The following is a 21,422-nucleotide window of genomic DNA, read 5'->3' as shown; positions in this document are numbered from 1 at the left end:
GCGGAAATATCTTGGGGGTTGAGGAAGAAGGCAGCGGTAGGGGAGGCGCGTTAGGGGGACGGCAGTCCCAAGTCCAAGTCAAAAGTTTAAAGGTAGTGCCGTTGTGAAATTGCAAAGCACTGCACTTTTTTTCAATGGTTTGTAGTGGATGACTGCATTTTGTCCAACCACAATTGTTACTGTTTGATTTTGAAAAGCGCCGACCAATCAGAGGCAAGTTTTCATAATGGCACAAGCCAATAAACGCGATTCAAAGTTTGCAAGCACCATACTATGCCACACCCGACGTGTGAGCTTATGGAGTGTCATGACGGACTCTGTAAACATAGTCCCAGAGTCAACAAACGAGAAGGAAACTAAGCTTGCACCAAAGAAGGGCGGTACATCACTTGTAGGAATACACTGGGGTGCCAAGGGGGCGCCAGCCCGCAAACGTTTGGGAACCATTGCTAGAGACCAAGCAATACATGAAGAAAACAATTAAGAAGTGTGAAATGAGGCTGACACGCCTGCTCTAAGTTATGATGGCGTTTCCCTATCAAGCGTCACCACCCCCCAACTGATGGCAGCCAAGTGGGCAACTCTATTTAGAAAATAGTGCTCTTTTGGTTCGTAAATTAAAAAACAAGCAAAAGACCAACAGTCTATTAAGATTGAACGATTAAAAGCACTCTGCTTCAGAGCATTCGATATCATGAGACCAAGTTTGGATCAGTTTTCTGCTTTTTATGAACATCGCACTTTTTTGTCTTCCGTAATGAACTCTAATATTACCTACAGACTTTTCCATTCTTGTAAACAAATGTGAAGTAGCGTCAGGTTTTCGATGTAAATCTCTTGAATTTCTGTCTCAAGGTAATTAGCTTGTTTTTATATTACTAAATATAAAAACAATCTTTCACACACACACACACACACACACACACACACACACACACACACATGAAGTAACGTTTCAATAATCAGTCTAATTGCATCTCTTGTACGTTTATCAATCTTATATTCTCTTATTTTGAAGTCGTGTTTATGTGTTTCATGTTTTCACTGACGTGAAATAAACCACGCCCCCCTGGGGGCGGTCTCTTTTTCCTCTTGGAACCATCATGAGAGCCTCGTGTGCGTACTTGCTCCTACTATCACGGGTTATATTTTAACATTATATGTATTTTATTTGGGTAAATATGGCCACGAAATAGTCTTAATAATGATTGACTTTAACAAGTAGCATTGTTGAAGCGAAATGGCAGAATTCGTGTCAGTTTATAGCAGCACATTGACACAAAAAGATCAGCGATAGGACGGGCTCAAAGTATGTGCTAGCAGCAAGATTACAACTTTGTTCTAGTCTTAAAAGTCAAGAGAAAACGTTCTTTTGAGCGGCGCTGGATTTCATCCTTTAGAGCAGGGTCGGCAACACGCGGCTCTAGAGCCGCATGCGGCTCTTGGACAATAAGAATGCGGCTCTTCGCCTCATCTTTTCTATATACTGTGGCTCTTTGCCTCGTTTCATGTTTCATTGTTTTCCCCTCTTAAAACACACTTGAATCCATCAGAGTTAATAACAAATAAATCATATTTTGAAATTATTTTGGCAGATTTGTTGTTTTTATGCTGCTACACATAACTGACTGCCAATCATCTGCGTGGGTTACGTCTAATGCCGGTCAGTGCGTGGTGTGGCTCTTTGACTCTCACGGTTAAACATTTTGGCTCCTTGTGTGAAACGTGTTCGCCACCCCTGCCTTAGAGGTACTGGAGAAATAATAGAAATGACCTTGAAAGTGCTTGAAAAGTGCTTGAATTGGTACGAACAGTGAAAAAGCTTCTCAAACCATCGCCTGACTACCTCTCCATCAGAATTCAGCAGCACCGGAGAGGCCGTTGCGCAACGACTCATGGCGTCCCAAAAAGCCCTTCTGCATTTTAATCAAGCACTTGAAGAGTGCGGGCCAGCAGAGACTCCAAATTGAACTTTGGGAACATTATCGCTTCATTGTCTCTGTCACTCGCGCGCTCTCGTACGTAGCACTCGTAGCCACTCCAGAGACATTTGGCCGAACGAATTACGAGTTTGGGAACTTGGCTTGTCTCTTTGCCGTATTTATTCAGTGCAAACGACAAGGGTTCGTTATTCCTTCTAGTTACTTATTACTCAAAGTAACCAGGTCTGTGACTGAATTGCTCTATAGTGAAAGTAGTTACCGGGGAAAGTAAAGAAAGCATTTAAACATTTCTGGGCAGTATTTTGTCCTGAAAGATATAAATAAAGGCAACAATTCACAATGAGGGAAACATCTTATTGCCACATCTTAGAATGAATTGCTCTTGGAAGAATATTTTTAAAAAAACAATGTCTGAAATAGCGTTTTCCCGGACGCCCAGGGCATGCATCTTTTACGTACATCTTACAAAACGTCTCCGCCTAAGTTTCCAAAAAAAAAAAAAAAACCCAACATTTTTTTTTCCAAATGAACTTTTTGCTTTATTCCGATTTCAAAATATTTGTTCGGTTTGAAATTACGGAATTTTGATTCGTTTGGCAATTTGAATACTAGGCAGCCAATCAGAAGCCTGCATCGAATAATTTCGTACTTCCGGACTCTCCCGAGCGTTATAAGGTCGTGCATTTGCATATCATTTTCCAAAGTAAACGCAAAGAGAACACAACAAAATTTGAGAAGTGGTTAGGAATCTAGCCAAAACCTCAATATTCAATATTCAAAAGAAGCGTACAAAATTGATGACGCTACAAAACGTAAAGGTACATTAAAAGCATGGTGGAAAGAGGCTTGTAGCAGACGATTGCACGAATGAAGACGAGTCAATACAGGTACATACTGATGGCAGATGGAAAACAGCCATGTTAACAGACATGCAATGGATGTTATAGGTAGATTTATAACAAACTTAATTTTAAAGAGTGTTTCTGTTATATATTCTGATGATCAATCCTTAATACTTTGCAACAATGTTTTTTTTTTGCGATGAGTCTTATTGTGTTTCAATTTGTGAAAAATGGGGCAGGCAACTTTTCAGAGTTGTCTGCCCTGGTGTCGGCTAACTTTTTCGCACGAGTTTGAGACACTGATAAATACATTGTACATTTTATGTTGGTCTTTTGTCTATAGCTGTCGATAAATGATTTGAGTCCTGATTTTTAATCAAAACTAAAGACTGCGCTTTATACATAAATACATTTGGTCATTTTTTTTAAATGCAGTATTTGTATCTTGCAGTTAGTGTCAGGTGGATTGAGCAGACTTCTTGGCATGGGTTTGGCCCTACAGCAGCTGCTCGCAAGATGTAAGTCAAAATAATCGATGTTATCTCGTGAGTCAAAGCGCTGCAGATTCACTAGAACGTTAGAATCCAGTCAACGCGATTGCACAACGGCTCGATAAATATAAACAAGTCGATTAATAGACGGACAAAAATAGCCCTGTTCCCTTCTTTCCAGCTTCCTACGCTGCGGAATACACTCTCCCTATATGTCCGCTTTGAGCTCGCTTACGTGAAGTGGGCGGCGGCTTTGTTTTGTGCACGTCGAAGGCGTGAGACTCGGTGCTTGAAGCATTCGACTCACCTGGCAGCCTCTAATGTTTGCGTCATGATTTCCCTCATCATGTGCCAAACGAGACCACGTCCTCAACTATCGTGTTGGCGTGAACAAGAGCGCTTGTATGGCTCGGCTCCCACTCGTATCGCTACTCAGGACCTCGGTGGGTGCGGTTCAGGCGGGGGATTCTTGTGCCTCCTTGCTAGGCAGGCTTCCCGCAGATCTTTGAAAAGTCCGACATGTCACAAAATTGCGTACACCCTTCTCATTTCTGCAGAGATTTAATCAACAACACTTTGACTCAATGAAAGGTAGTCTGTGTATAACTTATATAGCAGTGTCCTTTTAGTTTTCCCCTCCAAAAATTCACAATATAGCCATTAGTAGCTCAACTCTTGGCAACAAAAGTGTGTGCACCCTAAAGTGAAAGTTCCTGAAGTGTCATTATTTTGTATGGCCATCATGATTCTGCAGGGGTGCCATTATCCTTAATCCTGGCCGTGGTTTTCACCAGAGCCTCGCAGTTTTCCATTGTAATGCTCCATGACAACATCACTGCTTGTGTTCCAACTCTGATGACTCAATGTTAGAAGCAATTGCAGTGATTTTTTTTTTTTTTTTTTTTTTTTTTTTTTTAGTTTGTGCCAAACATTGAGTCTTACCTTTCAAAAGAGACCCAAACTGTCCATATTCTTTAAACGGTTCAAGATGATAAGCGAAATTTACTAGGACGTTAAGGGGTCAACTTGAATCCACCGAGGCACAAAATAATTTCTTTTTTTGCTTCCTTGTTTGGGCTGCATCATTTTTACCTTGGAGCCTTTGCTCCCTCTCATTTGGCTACCCTACAAAAATGCGTCAATACACACACTGAAAAAGAGTCTACTGGGCTATGACTCACTGGTCTGTTGTGCCTACATGCTTTTTGCTTGGAGGAGGAGCGTATTCAATTATTTTTTTTGCGGTTTTAATTCCTAGCCCCTCACGCTTGACCCACACGGATACAGGTGAACATGCAATTTTTGCAGACTGACAAGGAAGATGATTTAAGAATGATGGCGTTTTCCACAAGCCGCACTCCCCAAAGAATTAGACTCGTGCGTGGGGGAGGGAGGTGTGGCATATACAGGAACAACTTGAAATCAATAGGGCAAACTTAAACACAATTTTACGGTAAATAGTGTGCTGAATTTGGGTCTTTTTTTAATTTGTAAAATTATTTTTCAACAGACCATGTCTGAAGTAAAAAAGAACCTTTTGGACAGTGTCCAGTCATGGAGTAGGAGTGATTAAAAGGCCAGAGACAAAATGGATATGGAGTGTCTTGGCTAAGTTTGTGTGCAAGCTCTCAACATTGTGCAAGCCAAAAAGGCTTCAATGCTTCCACGTTTTGGTGTATTCTGTTATAGATTTTTCATACATAAGGCAAACCGAACTACAAGGCGAATGGAATTGGGACTACAGTAAGAGCTACTGTGTGTACTCGTTTATAACCGTCAGGCTAATAATTGTGTCATACTTTATTTATGAATGCGATGATATAAGCGTGAGGACTAAAACCGTGAGACATTGTCTAACACGGATATTAAACTCTATGGGAGGCAGAGAGAGCCCAAATGAACTACTGGACTACGAGTGGTATAGATGATCACACCATTTTAATGCACAGTGCCACAAACTTTGCTTTGATTTGCATAGTGGATTCTAATCTGTTATACAGTCTCTCCACTTATTCACCTATGCGTCAAAAACATGAATATGCACGTAAAAGAGCTTGTGTTGTATCGTATTTTGTTGAAAAATACTCAACTGGAGCGACTGTTTAGAATATAAATGCCTTTATTGTCATCGATATCCACGTTGTGAAACATTGTCTGCAACGTGATTCGATTGTTATCGGAATGCAGAATACACACCGTGCCAATTGATTACCCGATAGTGGTCACTAAAAATCAAAGGAACCAAATTTGAAGGTTATTTTGACCCCCTATAATACAGTTTACTTTTCAGGGTTTTGCTGCTTCATATTTGGTTCTCATTTTTAAACAGTCTTTCCACGTTTTCTTGTTGAAATAATTGTTTTTCTCCATTCTCTAACATGATACTACACAAATTATTTTACGTACGTATACATACAAGGATAGCAAAGGTGATTCTGACTCTGAATACGGTAAAATCTCCTGTAGTAACGCACACTTATAAATAAAATCTGCATTTTCAATCTTATCCACAGTCTTCTGCAGTATATGATAGGGCTGCAACTCAAGATTATTTTAATAATCCATGAATCGGTCCATTATTCTCACGATTAATCGATGAATCGGATTTTTAAAAAACATATTTTCACGTTTGCCCTATAATCATATATAAAGGTTTTGGACAGATTAAAAAAATAGTGCCAATGCAACAGATCATTTTTTAATATTTAAAAAAAATATGTGTATGTTTGGCAAGTAACATACCAAGACAACTCTCTCAGCCTGACAAAGATTTAAAGATGAACAAAAAAAGCTGACATTTTTTACAAATGGTTCCTCTGGGTGCTTGAAATCCTTAAATTCATTTTAATGTAGTGTTTTTAAAGTCTGAAAAGTGCTTGAGTTTTAGGTAAGGTGTTTGGAAATGCCTGACGTTTTTGCCATGTTTCTGGGCTCCTTGAGTATTAAATGGAATTTAGGGTTCTGAAATGGGGTTGGCTAGGGTGTACAGTTAGATGTAGGGTAAGGAACTAGGGTTTGATATCAACGTAAGAGTTATAAATTGAAAAAAGGTTCCAGTATGGGTTTAGAGCTAGTGTTACGGTTTGAAACGGAGTTGGGGCTAGGAACTAGAGTTTGAGCTCCATGTTAGCGTTGTAAACTGAATGTAGTGCTCCAACATAGGTTTAGAGCTAAGGTTACAGTTTGAAACGGGGTTAGGGCTAGGAACTAGGGTATGAGCTCCATGTTAGGGTTGTACACTGAATATAGTGCTCCAACATAGGTTTAGAGCTAGGGTTACGATTTGAAAACGGACTGGGGCTAGGGTTAGATGTAGCGAGAGTGTTTGGGCTGGAAGTCAGGGTTTCAAACTGATTTTAGGGTCCCAAAATAAGGTGGGGGCTAGAGATGGGGTTTAAATCAAGGTCTTATCGATTAGTGCTGAATGGAAAATTGGCTTTGAAAGTCCTTAGTGCCTGAATTTGGCCATGAAAAGGTTTAGGAACCCCTGTATTTTTCAACTCTCATCACTTAGTAGATATTCTACACCACAAGTGTTATTTTTGTCATCTGCGTGAAGTCCTCTTGATGTGTCTTTTCTAGGACACGCAGAAAGCCAAGCAGTTCTTACCCTTCCTGCAGCGGGCCGGCCGTTCCGAGGCGGTGGTGGAGTACGTGTTCAGCGGCTCTCGCCTCAAGCTGTACATGCCCAAAGAGACCTGCCTCATCACCTTCCTCCTAGCCGGTGCGTTCACACAAACCCAGACTTTCCTTTCAGCCATTGCGCTTTAAGCTTTGGATTTGCGGACACATTCGGGAGGTTCGGGGCGTATCCGGGCTTCGTACCGGTGCTCCAAATCCTTGAAAATGCGTGAGTTTTCATGTTTTCAAGCATTGTAAAGCGCTTGAATTTTGGTGCGAAATGCTTGGAAATTGTTGCTATGGTTCGCAAAAATGACTTTGACGTTGCTCTCGGTTGGCTTTTCTTGGCCCAATGCATTTCTTCTCTACGGGACAGATGCATGACACACCTAAACGGGTCACTGAGAAATGTCTTAGCGTAAGGATTTTACATTAATCAAGCATTGACAATTATTATGGGCCCTGCAAAAAAATGAAGGTCGTGTTTCCAGTAGTAGATTAACCGAAAATGTAGCGACATATTAGTCATTTTTACCCAACACAAAACAAATATATTTGATTCACGGATCCCTTAAGGATAAGGATGCAACTCTGGACAGCCTTCTCCACAGTTGATGGCCCCTGGCCAGTTCTTGGGTCGTGGCAAAGTTGGCAACAGTCCATTTGCTCCATCTCAAAATCATGTCCTAATACATACACACGCAAGATTAAACATCTATCTATCGATCTATCTATCTACCATGGTCATATCCCTCGAGAGGGGTGACCGACAGCAAGACAAACACATACAAGAACAAAGAACATAAAAAAGAGGGGAAAAGTAGGAAAAAACTCACAACAATTTTTTCACTGGTTTACCCCTGCCGCATCATACGGGTGCCCTACCCATCCCTTAGAACGCGTCCAAACATCCCACTATCCTTTCACGACAGCACCTTAGAGGGAACATTGCTCCCACTGAATTTTATGTCTTAATGGTACAGAGATAATTTTTTAGTAGAAGTCCTTAAAAAGTGCTTGTATCCGGCCACGACAAGGTGTATGCGTCATATTTTAATTGGGCGATATTTTCAGATAAACATCAGCGTTCGGCCTAATTGCTCGTGACTGTTTTGTAGATGCATTCATTACATTTGCCATTTGCTAGCGATTGTCTTTGAGAGCCGCTGATAGTTTTTTAATTACATTTCGTGCAACGCCTGCCGGCAGACGAAACGGCGAGACCCTCGCCAATAAGAAATTTGCACGCCATCATTTGCATCTCTTCTACTAATAAGACTCCTTAGTACGCATCCACATTTTGCATATCGTATTAAAGGGAAGGTTATGAGCAAAATTGTCATCAAAGTCGAGCAAGGAAACGAGAAGATGCGTTGTCTTTAATATATCGGCCGTTCTGTTTGTTTATAGCTTTGGTTTCTATTAGCATCTTGACACCCCTGCGCGAATCCATTAGTGCTCCATTCATTTATTCTTAAGGGTAAATGTCAATTTGTCCATCCCCCATCTTCCCCCACCCTTCTTCATCATTTTCAAGTTTCTGCATAATTGGAAGTTTCCGCCTCATGTGGATGCATTTGCAGAGGCTGCTGTCAAAACAGGTCAGCGTTAGTCATCGTTTTTTATTAGCAGTCTCACTTTCATGCTGGAGTCGGTCGAGGCCAACTGTTGATTTATGACTGATTAGTGTCGTCTCCCCTTTTGAAAATACACCGATTTAAGACCAAAGACCAGGGCTCCCGCGGATCCTTAGTCATTGAATTCCTTATTATAAAAATAGATCCTCAATTGGCGTTTGAAGGTCTTCGATCCAACTTTCAAAAGTCTTAAAAATGTGAACCCATGCGAACGTTGTTTGCAGAAGTACTCATGGATGCTAACGCCGTAGCGCAGCGAGCAATTTGAAAGTTATTGTGCCACCGGAGGCTGAACGGATTCGTCTCCCCAGATATTAATTCAACCCAAAACCTTGTTTTCCTGCCGTTGAGTGCTTTCTGTGTTTTCTATGCTAATAATAATTGAAGTTTATCGAAGCGATGGTTTGCAAGTGAAGGAATCTGGAAAAACAACTCTGGCAAGTCAAGAAAACGGAGCTGAGGTTCAGCGGGAATAAGGCAAGGTCGCCCGAGTTGGAGGAAAGAATCGAGCAGAGGATTATCGAGCAAAGCACAACAGAAAAGGACTTTTCAGAACCCTTTTTACGTATCACTACGATGCTATTTTTAAGTGCAAATGTAAATGGTCTGAATTTCTCCAGCGCTTTTCAAGTCAATGAAGCCCCCCCCCAAAGCGCTTTACAATGTGCTTCACACTTACCCATTTACACACTAATTAAGCAGCGTCAGCCATGCAAGGAAACTACCTGCTATCGGGGGCATTAGGGATTAAGTACCTAGCCCAAGGACACTTCGACATATGCCACAGAGGAGCCGGGAACTGAACCTGCGACCACTTGATCCCAAGATGAGCGCTTTACCTCCTGAGCTAACACTGCAGTTTTGTCCTTTTGTCCTGTGCTGTATTTTTAAATATGCACACTGGTATGCTTGTCTGTGTTGTTGCAAGGTGGCCACAGAAGAGGGCACCCTAGCCCAAAAATCAGATGTGCTCCAAGTATGTGTTAAATACAGAAATAAGACCAGATTCATCAATTGTCTTATTTTTAAATAATTTACTAATTTTCTTCGATGGCAACATGGCGCGTCCACAATAACTGGACTCTCAAAACGGTGGTTTGGTTTCAGTCGGGCCTTTTCAGAGCAGATTCTGCAGTCTTAGGCCTACCCACAATACACAAAGCCACTTGGGACAGAGACGTTGACTTCAGACCATGCTTGGAAAGTGACATCTCATGCTCTTCGCATCACTCAAACCTTTGCCAGTTAATGTGTACGAGGCACTATGTATTGTATGCGGGAAATATGTGTTGTGTCTTAGTCTTAAATTTGCAGCAAAATGCATTAAAATAATCATTAAAAGCCTCCAATTTAACTTGCCTGAAGCTGTAGGAACCCTGAAAGAATCATCCCCCACGAACATCCTTTCAAAAAGGTCCTCTCGCAGAACATCCGAGTTGCCGTTTTAAGTCGAAGGAAACTTGTTACCGCCACCTGTTGGTAGACGCTGCAAAATTGTGGTGGTCTTTGCGGGGTCGTTGTGATTTGCACGGCCAACTCGGAGCGCCAATAAACGGGAAAAGGTAAAGTCAGAAAGTCGGAAGCAGAGGGGACAGGACAGCGGATGAAAGCTAAGCAATCTGAGCTGGAAAAGCAAAACTGACATGCTGAAGTACGAAAGGGGGGTGGGGGGTCTGCGGCAGGTGAAGGACGCTTCCAAAGGCATGTTGAGAAGCAGTATGTCATAAAGGATGAGACAGCCATCAGTCAGGACACCAGAATTTACTGCATCAGCGAAGCAGCATTTCGCAGAATGCAGCGTAAAGCCATTTGTCTTTTTTTTGCACTTTTTCCATTTTAAAGCGAATCGCTCTCTTCGAATACCTACCCAAGTGCCCGGAACCTGTTAATTCGCTCCGTGAGATCCCTTTGTAGTGAGACCGCGGTTCGTCGAGGTGCTCGAACTCCTTGAAAGGGATTTAATTTTTTTTCAAGGTCAGAAATATGCTTGTTGCAATTTTTATCTTTCCTGGCAGTATGACTTCATAGACCGCGCAATAAATTAAAACAAATGTTTCCTTTTTTTTTTAAAGTGCGTAGAAATGACGCCGACACACCTGCTCAGGTTGGCGTTGTCATGTGAAGCATCACCTCCCCCTACTGGTGGCACCCATGAGGACAGCTCTATTTGCAAAACGCGCTATTTCGGCCAGCTCGCTGAGAAGAGCCGGCCGAGTTTACAGCAGTCCGTTGACGCACAAAAATCGTAGATCAGGGATAGGAACAGCTCAAAAAAGCTTGTGCTAGCAACAAGTTAGCAACTATTTTCAGTGTCAACAAAAGCACTTTTGATTGGCGCTGGATTTCGTTCTCTGATCGCGCTGGCAAAATCTGCCTTGAAAGTCCATGAAAGGTGTACGAACCCTGCAAGACTCATTTCACTGCTGAGTTTAATTGTTTAAAATGACTAACTTGTGATTTTTGAGGTACAACTTTGAAAATATTCCACCTAAAACAGACATGTCCAACTCGATTTGGATCGGGGGCCGGAACCCGTCGCTTTGTTCTCAGGCAAGCCGGATCAGTAAAATGTTTATGAAGCTTAAAACACACTTCTACTCTATAGCATATGAATAACCTATATTTTATGTTTATAATATGTGTATTAATTGCCCTCATGTAGGTTTTAGATCAGGGGATAGTGTCATAATAGTCTGTGGTTTGCAATAATCTGTGGTCTGTGCCGCCCTTTTAGACTCTTTGTGATTAAGGGCCAAACAAATAAAGAGGACTTAAGAATTGTCGATGCCAAAAATTTAGCTCCGTTTTCAGCACTAGGCTTTATCATTTAACCTAAATTTGTATCCCACAACTTACAACTTATTAGAGATGTTTTCTAAGCACAACAGATTTCATCACACACTACGTTAAATGTTTCCAATTTGATTATTTTATGGTTGAGTCAATGCAGTTTTTTACATCTGGACCAACTCACCACAAACAAATTCAAGTGTGAGCTCTGAATAAACATAAGCTTGCCTCAATTGTCATATGGCTTTAAAATAACTAAAAAAAGGTAGAGAAGAATTAATGGGCAATAACATCAGATCAAACTACTCTAGGTCTGCTGAAGCTGAAAAAATACCGCTCGATATTGTCTTTAGCATGAAACGTAAGCATAACTTTTGGAAGAGATGAGTTATTTGGGGGTTTCAACCCCTTAACGCTCTGGGGACCAGACGTGTCTTCAAAATGTCACCAGTCAATGAAATCTGTGTCGTGCCACATATCATTAGACAGCGCAAACTCTAGAGATTCGAGATATGACGACCACTTCAAAACTGTGCTCGTCACAGAAACTGTCCGACCGGTCCGAAACGACATAGCCCAAAACTATAAAGCCGGCATAGCGCCGTCGTTTCAGATCATTGGGTTGTCATTGTGGCCTACGCGGTCCTTGGAGACATCTCGTGATAAAGACCTATATAACCATAAAATGTTACTTGAAGGTGTGTACTTGCCACTCCGGATGTCCTTATACTCCACATTGGATGATTGATGTGTCGGACGGGGAAGAGACGTGTCTGCCTGTTTGCTTTGGATCGGGGGGCGCTAGTGTGTCACTTGTGATCAGCGTAGATCTTGTTTTTCTGGAGGGTCACATACGATGAATCAGCTGCAGTCCGAACCAGATGCTCTTCTCAGTGACAGGTGGGAGTTGTTTCATCTAGGGTGGGTTCGGGAACCTAGGGCTCACGAACCCTATATGGCTCTTTTCAGGTCGTATGGTTAAACCGTGGTTTTGGTACATGAGAACCCCAAGTAACATACACCAGGTGTGCGCATGAAACTGTTTTCTCATATTTTTAGTACTTTTTATTTGTCCCTTATTCTGATAGATTCTTTAACAGTGTTCATTTTACCTCTGTAAAGTGATGGGTCCCGGGGACTTGCAAAATCGATGGGTCCCAACAGAGATCTATGGGCCCCCCAAATTTAGTGTTATCGAGGTTGAAATTGTAAATCGGTGACAAATATATAATAAAAATCTATATATTCATTCAGTTTTAATCATCAAATTATGAATTCATTTTCTGCATCAAATTATTGTTGGTAATATACCCATTAAAGGGATAACCACAAACCTGTCATTTTTTCATTTTCTCCTTTTATACTTCCTTTTTTTTCTTAACTTCATTATACAACAGGGGTCGGGAACCTTTTTGACTCAAAGAGCCATAAAAGCAAAATATATCAATTTTACTTTGGGAAAGAGCCACACCATATATTATGAGACAAATTTACTAAATTGCTAAACTCGCGCCCCAGACAAAAGCTTAGTCTTCAGCACATTTATTTTTGATGATTTGATAAAAATCATGAAAAGAGAATAATGCCAGAGCCCGTGTCCCAAAATCAACAAACATACCACTTTAAACTTGTCTCTTTCTTGCAATTACTCAAGATCGGTTAAACTCATTTTGACCCTTTTTTTCATACATATTGGTTTCAAAACCAGATGTAAGCAGTTATTTTGTAAAAACGTCACAACATAGCTCCACCCATCCCTCCCACTCACCCAATCAAAAAACTTTAAGTTCTCTTCTGGTGTTTTGGTGGATTTACAGTTTGTTCTGTGGATTCATCATAAGGTATCTGAACACTGAAGACAGATAATATAGTGATGTTTTATATAACGGATTATTTAGCGTTGTACAGCCAGAACGAGTTTTTTTTTTTTTTGTGACACCTTGACTGTAAATTGTAGTGAAAAACGTGCCCTATATATACTGCAAAGTACTGCCACACTGTTAGCTTTGGTTTGGCTCTTCGTGTATCTGAACAGGATTAGTAGCTCATGTTTTGGACGAGATGGAGAAAATTTGCATGCAATCAAATTTGTTTCTGAGCCACAGGTACTCATAGAAAGAGCCATATATGGCTCGCGAGCCATAGGTTCCCGACCCCTGTTATACTGTTGTGGTAAATACACTTGCATTTGTAGAATAGATTTGCATACATTTAGAAATTTAGAAAGACTTGCTTACAGTTGTGAGAAAAGGTCGTGTTGACATCAGTTCGGGAAATTCTTGGCAGACAATTAAGTTTCCTTGAAGATAGAGTGCAAGGAACGGGAGTCTCTGTATAAACTGACCTCAGGTTGTTTGGAGGAGCCATCTCCTTGTCTCCTTATAGGGAGACGAACGAGAAAAACAAAATTCCGAACTTGATACGTGATACCGGACCGCCTTTTGGGGTGTACTCAATTGAAGCTTTAAAAACATTGCTATGTCCAGAGTTCTGTGAGACTTTCATTGACGCATCAATAAAGTTGTATCTCCCTCCTACGAGGCTAGCTTCTGTCCATTTTCCTTATCCACATATGAGAAGACTTTTCTCTCGATTATCGAACCTGCAATTTCCCCAACAATACAACATCATCATCCGTCATATAATGCATCAAAGCAAGTGAGCCGTTGGAGAGCCGGCTCTCTTGAATGAGTTGAGCCGAAAAATCCGGTTTTCTAAAAAGAGACTGACTTTTCACCTCACAACTCGAGATCGGCGTGCAGACGAAAACTCGAACCGCGAGACCAAAACAACAGTGGCGGATCTGCCTGACGAAAAGTTTGGAGTGCGTCAAATCTTTGTTTAAAAAAAAAAAGTACAATTTGGTGTCAAAAAAGTTGCGTCCCGGGGACGCACGTTGATTTGACACGATGCGTCCCCAGCAAAGATGATGCGTCTAGGACGCAGGGACGCGGGCAAACCAGAACATGCTTAAAGAAACGAGAAGATGCATGTCGGAATAGGCGTGACATTGGTCTTAAATTGTATAAGGTGAGGTCTTGAAAATAATTCTTAAATTTGAATGTGGGAATCCTGGAGTAAACCCTGTACCATAGGTCGGTGTCTTTGGCACAATCCAAAATGTACCATAAGTAAATAGAATTCTATTATTGAACTGTTTGGAAAATATGGACACTTTTGGTCTCTTTGGAAAGAAACCCTCTCAAGTTCTGTTCCAAACAGAAATAATCACTGCAAGTGCTACTAACTTTGAGTCATCTAAGTCGGAACACACAGAAATAGAAGGTTTTAATATTGGCCTCATTGTTGTTGCAGTCAAATGCCAGCAGAAGACTGGAGCATGGACATTTTAGTTGGAAAACAGCTGGGGCAATATCATCAAGCCGTACCTGGTCCCAGGTCAAATTTGATCACAATCTGAAATGCTAACCATTGTATTTTACACATTTTTCTAAAGGGATGCCTAAGCGTTTCCACTAGTGCCTATTTGGAGACGACCAGTTTACAACCCTGAAACGGTTTGCAAAAGAGTTGTAAATGGTTGAATTCTCTTTCTAGAAGTCAATTTGTGTTTGTGCACACTTGCACACATTAATGGTTCGTGAACATGGATCCCCGATTGCATTTAAGCGCATTTATTTTTGGTTGATTGGAATACACCCTGTAAACTTGTATAAAATTACAATGGGAATTTCATTGGCTAACCAATGTGTCAAATTAGCTCATGTTTTTTGTTTTCAGGCCGTTATAGGCTAGCACAGGCTAAAGACTGTGAAAAAACATTGCATTTGGCCGAGCGTCGTGTAAAATGAAAGGACAGAGGCTAACGGCCATGTTGGAAATCATCTGACTAGTCTGCTTATTTTTAAAGGGGAATTATGGAGCAAAAGGAATGGATTACAGCAATGAACGTCAAATGATGCAGGCGTGCTTTTAGGCGATTTTTTTTTTATCTGTCGGCATTATTGTTTTGGAGTCTATTTTACACGGTCGGATTTACTAAACTGTTGCGAATGTAATGAGACAATATTGGTGAAAAATCTTCACGAGTGGAATCCTGTCACTTTATTGTTGAGTTAAACTGACTAGCTTTTTAGTTTTGGGGTATTTTGTTTCCCACTTTTCGTGATGTTTCTGCAATAATATTTCAAAATGGTCACCATATCTCTAATCGTAAGAGTTTGCACAATCCAATGATCCGCACCAGTACTCTTGGCGTAAGTGATTTTCGGCTGCTCTCCTTGGCAGGCTTTTGGTTTCACTTTCACAAAAGGACTTAGTCGGATGAAGGAAGTCAAAGGAATATTGATTTGGATGACGCTCCCCACATGAGGTTTGAAAAGAGTTTTGGTGGAAGCACACCTACTACAGTAAAATTGCCGTTACAGCTCACTAGGGAGACTCTTTGTCACCGAAGCTAACAAAGACAACACTGCCTCATCCTGCTTTGCTTTTCAAAAGCACTCCAGTCTCAACACAATCTTTCGCCCCTTTCTCCTGTCTAATGTTAAGTCCAGGGTTTGTACGGGTGCTTAGAATCTGTGAAAATGTTTGAATTTCAATGTTGTTTCCAAGGTTTGAAAAGTGCTTAAACATTAGATGACGTGCTTATAAATTCTTAAAATTGTTGCCATGTTCCTTAGCTTACAAGGGTTTTTAAGGTTTTTTTTAATAACTGATTAGGGGTAGAGACTAAGGTTTTGGCTCCTTTTTAGGGTATTTCACTGAATTCAGCGTCAAAAATGAGGTTGGGGCTAGAGTTAGGTGTAGGTTTAGGATTAGGAGCTAAGGTTTGAGCCCTATATCGGGGTTCTCAACTAAATAGAATAGAATAATCGAATAGAATGTACCTTTATTGTCATTGTTAAAAATGAGTTGAACATATTGTGACAACGAAATTGGGCCTGGCACTCCAGTTTCACATTTGACAGTGAGGATAAAAGAAAACAAGATAAAGGAACAAAGTTAAGGTTATAAAACAAGGAGGATAAGGTTATAGTTATAATTGACACAATATTTACACAAGAAATGTGGGCATGTAGGATGTTACGTACAGTTTGGTATCGTATTTGTGCAATATGCGTTGGGTGCAAGAATAGAACAGAATATAATAGAATAGAATAGAATATGCCGAGGGGGGTGAGGGTCAAACAGAAATGGTGGATCGAACTGGATGTTTGATCTTACAGTACACACAGTCCAGTGTATTTTCCCGAATTGCTCAGTCCACGTATTGAATGGATTTGGGGAGTACAGTCCATAAACATGCCCGATTCAAGTCGCCGGCGACGATAAAAGCTCCGTTGGGGTGTGCAAGCTGCTGTTTATTGATAGCAGCGGGCAGGACATTTAGCGCTATGCTAACGTTAGCATAAACAGCAAGCACAATGACCACAGTTAGCTCTCCCGGTAGATAGAAGTGTCTGCACGATACTGCTAGAAACTCCATATCGAGTGAGCAGTGTGTGTCACATAGTCAACATTGTGCAAAAAAAATAGTCAACATCGTGCAACATGTAATGTAGAGTTCCAAAATATGAATTGGAGCTAGGGTTACAGTTTGAAACAATGGTAGGGCCAGGAGCTGGGGTTTGGTCCGCAAGTTAGGGTTTCAAACAAATTTTGGGGTTCTAAAATAAGTTTGGGGGCCAGAGTTGGGGTTTGAAGCTAATGTTTAGGCTCCCATTCTTTTGATCTGCTCTGGATTGTAAAACGTGCTGAAATTTGAAGTCCTTAAAGTGCTTAAATTTGTCCATAAAAAGGTGTACGAAGCTTTTAAGTCAATGGAGTCACGAGGCAGAATCACCTTTGTTACATATTCCGTTACATCCTAAAGTACTTGCTAGTTTTACCATGATTCATTCATGAGACGGAGGGACGCGATCATGTGTCATGATTATTTCATAGTCGTAGGTGCGCACTTCCTCTCTACTGGATGTGTTGTAGCGCTTGAATCCTCTGGTAGAGCAATCTTTCCCGACCTTTTAAAACCACGTAACCTGCTAATCACCCTCACAGTATCGGCTAATAATCGTCAAAAATCAGATTGGAGCAAATAAAGCCACATTCAACTCATTCAATGTCAATCGTTTTTCTCAAAATTGAGGGAACCGGTTTTTGAAGGCCGACAGGTGTATTAGGGGACCTAAGTGGAAAGGAACGCTGAGAAAATGTAAAGCAACTGGAAGCATTTTTTGTGGCACAGTCGGTCAAATGAAAATACTACAACGGTGAGTTATGAGGTCTCATCGCCATAAAAACATTAAATGGAGGGTTTATTCATGAATGACTTTTTGAAGAATACCTGGCTGAATAGTAAGCCCTCACATATTTGGAGCTTACTAAATGTGGCCCTCCCGCTTTCTCAAAAGTTTGGACACCCCCGGCATACGACGTATCCAAAGAAAACTTGAACCCTGATCTTTCACTTTTTAAAAAAAGTGTCATTTTAGATTTTACCATTGTTTAGTAAACAACAGTTGAACAGTTTCTTGAAAATATTTGTTTCCCAAAAACCTTTAAGAATTGAATTTTTTTGTGAAAGGATGCATTTCAAACTGATCTTTCACTTGGGTTCTATTTTTTTAATTTATATTTGGGCATTTGTGATACCTCCAATATAAAAACAATGCTTTTTATAAACAACACAAGAGCACTTTGCTTGCAATATGTAAATGTATTGCAAAAACACTGAATTGATGCATGAACTTTTCATGCAAGAATTTGTCAGTGCCCGAAGTTTGCGGTGACGGGTACACACGATTTTGGTCACCTTTGCAATCGTGTTCCTGTGCACGAAACGTCATCCCTCTCTGTCAATGATGAGACTTTTTAAAGGAAAAAGCTCTTTTGAAGAGTTCACTGCCGGTATCTGTCCATGGCTGTGCATACTTGAGCTTGGTAATGGCGTGTACAAATCGATCCCAGGTTTAATTTATCTACACTTGGTCCTGATTTGAATGTACATTTGCATAAAATTATGTTGGGAATTTCATTGGATAACCAATATGTCAATCAACATTTGAAATGATCACTACTGGCTGATACTAGGAGCTAACGTTATGCTTCTCACCACTGGCCGTAATTGGCTATCGCCAAAAAAAAGGCTTGTAATTGGTCGAAAGTGGTGTCAATCAAAAGGTCGGAGCTTACCGGCCATTTTGAAGATCAACTCGTGGGTACGTTTGTTTCAATGTGAGTTATAGGTCGAAACAAATCGATTACAACAGGGATTGTCAAATGAGGCAGGAATGCGTTTAGAGCAATTTTTTTAATCTGTCGTGCGTTTAGGCGTAAATATTTGATACGGTTGGATTCACCGGACGGTCCTGGGTGTAACGAGTCCATCTTTGACGGTGATGTTTCCGCGACGAGTCCATTTCAAAACGGTCTTCCTATCTCGAATCCCGAGAGTTGAAGCGGTCCAATGATCTATTTTAGTGACCGGTGACGCCGGAACCTTAGTATCGCGGTTATCCTACGAAAAGATCTCACCTGAGCACCGGTGCCTTCACTCACGGAGGTTTTTGTCGTCCAGGTATCGAATGTCCGCGCAGTTCCAGGAATACCTCCGGGGGCATGCAAATGGCCGAGCCTTTCAGCGACGAGGCCATGCTGTTCACCAAAGAGCTGGTGCTGCAAAGAGAGGTAAGCCGCCTTTTGCCTTCTCCGTGTTGCGCCTCAAATCAGCCACTCTGTCTGAGAGTGAGTTTTGGGGCAATGATGTGTGACCGATGTCTATTTTACTTTTATTACTGCGGAGAGGCCCCACTTGGACTTGAGGGGGGGAGCATTCTGCTCTTGTTTTGTTGTGCGCCACCATGTCAAAAATCCAATTTAGCAGAGTGTTTGTTTTTCCGACAAGCGAGCGACTCGGGTTTAACTCGCTTTATAATCACAAGCTAATCGATTTGAAAATAGAAAAACCAACCCCTTGCGCCGTAAAATCATGAAGAGAGGCAGTAAAATATACATGCCTTGCAAATAAAGGCAAAAAGAGTAAGCAGATACTGTTTATGTGAAATAAAATAATAATAAAGAAGGCGAAGTTGCATCGAAGAATCTTACAGGGTTCGTACGGGTGCTTGAAATCCTTGAAAATGCTTGTTGTCAAGTCCCATTTATTTGTGACGCTCTTAATCACAAAAATGTCTCAAAGGACTGCACAGGATTACAATTACCCCATTACCTGCCCTTCTGGTCGCACCCAAACGGGCAGGTCTATTTTAAAAAAACGGCTCCTTTGGCTCCCAAAAGTTATGCCACCAAATTATTTTGTAATAAGTTATTTCATAGGTTTCACTGAAAAACACATCCATCCATCCATCCATTATCTGCACCGCTTATCCTCAGTAGGGTTGTGGGGGTGCTGGAGCCCATCCCAGCCATCTCCGGGCAGTGGGCAGGGGACACCCTGAACCGGTTGCTAGCCGATCGCAGGGCACACAGAGACGGACAACTCACCCGCTCACTCACACCTAGGGACAATATGGACCGGCCAATTTACCTGAAATGCATGCTTTTGGGTGTGGGAGGAAACCAGAGTGCCCGGAGGATACCCACGCAAGCACAGGGAGAACATGCAAACTTCACACAGGGGGTTCGATCTCATGACCTCAGAACTGTGCCGCACACGCACTAACCACTGCCCCGCTGTGCTGCCGTGAAAAACACATGAAATATAAATTATAATATTCACAGATCAACCCAAAAAATAGTCAAATGAAAAACAAGTCTGAAACCACAAAATCTTTGATAATGTAAAATCATAAAATATAAATTAAAAATGTCACCTCGTTATGCTATAAATGAAATAGAAATAGCTTTTTCAATTTCTATTTTAACCAATGAAGGAACAAATTCTCTGAAATACATGCACGAAATATAAATTAAAATATGTGAAACAAGCAAAAGATCTCTAATATTGAAAGCTGAAATGCACTCTGCAGTCCAAATTTGGCTCATTTTTCTGCTCATTATACATACAGTGCATTCTTCTTTTGTCGTATGTATTGAACACAATTATGACCCGACATCTGTAGAACCCTTTTTGTCTTTGTAAACAAGTGTGCCGTTGCCAAGATGCACTGGCGTTCTTGAGGCAGAATGGCAGAATTCATGTCCGTTTATAGCAACTCATAGATCACAGAAAAGAACTAGCAACAAGAGAAAGCCTGTTCTTTTGGTCAGTGCTGGATTTCTTCCCTTGAAGCATCTGGAGAAAGGCTGTGAAAAGGTGTCTGAACCCTGGTCTTACAGCTCCTTCCACATTTCTGACCGTCACTTTGGGGAAATCTCGATGACCGTCGGCGACCTTTTCCGGTCTGCGGTTCCGTTGTCGTCGTCTGCTCACCCGGTTGCGGATCGGCACGTCGGGGCTTTAGAAAACCCCATCTACCGTGCGCCCAATCATTCGCATGCTAATGGATTTTCGTTGGAAGCGGCAAATTGGGGAGTTAGCTGTAATCCCCTCTCGGGCCACACACGAGCAACCCCCTCCCGATACCCCTTTTATGCCTTCTCGGCTTCAGAGAGTCTTTTTGTGTCGGATCGGCCGACACTCCCGTCCTTCGCTTTTTAATTGTCATGGAAATGCTTTTAGGGGGGGGTAGATGTGCAGCGTTTGATAAAGAAGACCCTCGTTGCCCTTCCAGGTATTTAAACCTCATGAGTTTGTGTGTAACGGAGGGATGCACTCTCGAGTCTTAATAATGCCGTTCCATCTTTCTTCATTTCATTCCAAGGAGAAACTCCAACCGCAACCTTGTTTATCTTTGCATTTAACGCGTTCCGGATTACGAAGAGTATTCTGATTGCCGCCTCTATGTTTGACCGGTCGATGGAAAATTGCTGCACGATCTAGCAGGATCAAAGATGGAACCGTATGAATATGTTGGTGAGGAGTAAAATTGCCACAATGTAAGGTTTGGCAAATCGGTGGGCTGATACCAGTGTTCATTTAACCTGTGAAAAGTGATGGGTCCCGGGGACTCGCATGCTCAAAAATCTATGGGTCCCAACAGAGATCTATGGCTCCCCAAAATTTTGTCTTATCCAGCTTGAAATTGTAAATCGGCGACAAATATATAATATAAATCT

The 21,422-nt window shown here is 41.4% G+C and overlaps 1 protein-coding gene across 1 annotated transcript in view; it reads left to right on the top strand.

Moving 5' to 3' along the window:
- Positions 1-21,422, top strand: part of snd1 (staphylococcal nuclease and tudor domain containing 1) — a 237,408-nt gene that overhangs the window by 59,657 nt on the left and 156,329 nt on the right. The window contains exons 15-16 of the mRNA XM_088347694.1: positions 6,859-7,000; positions 18,862-18,971. Of these exons, the coding sequence (XP_088203820.1) occupies positions 6,859-7,000; positions 18,862-18,971 (252 nt within the window). The remainder of the gene's footprint in view (positions 1-6,858; positions 7,001-18,861; positions 18,972-21,422) is intronic.

The sequence above is a fragment of the Urocampus carinirostris genome, chromosome 11 (genome assembly GCF_059441175.1).
Source record: "Urocampus carinirostris isolate Australia breed hairy pipefish chromosome 11, RoL_Ucar_1.0, whole genome shotgun sequence".
NCBI classification, from domain to species: domain Eukaryota; kingdom Metazoa; phylum Chordata; class Actinopteri; order Syngnathiformes; family Syngnathidae; genus Urocampus; species Urocampus carinirostris.
Note: the sequence above shows the minus strand (reverse complement) of the source record. Positions and strands in the feature narration are given on the sequence as shown.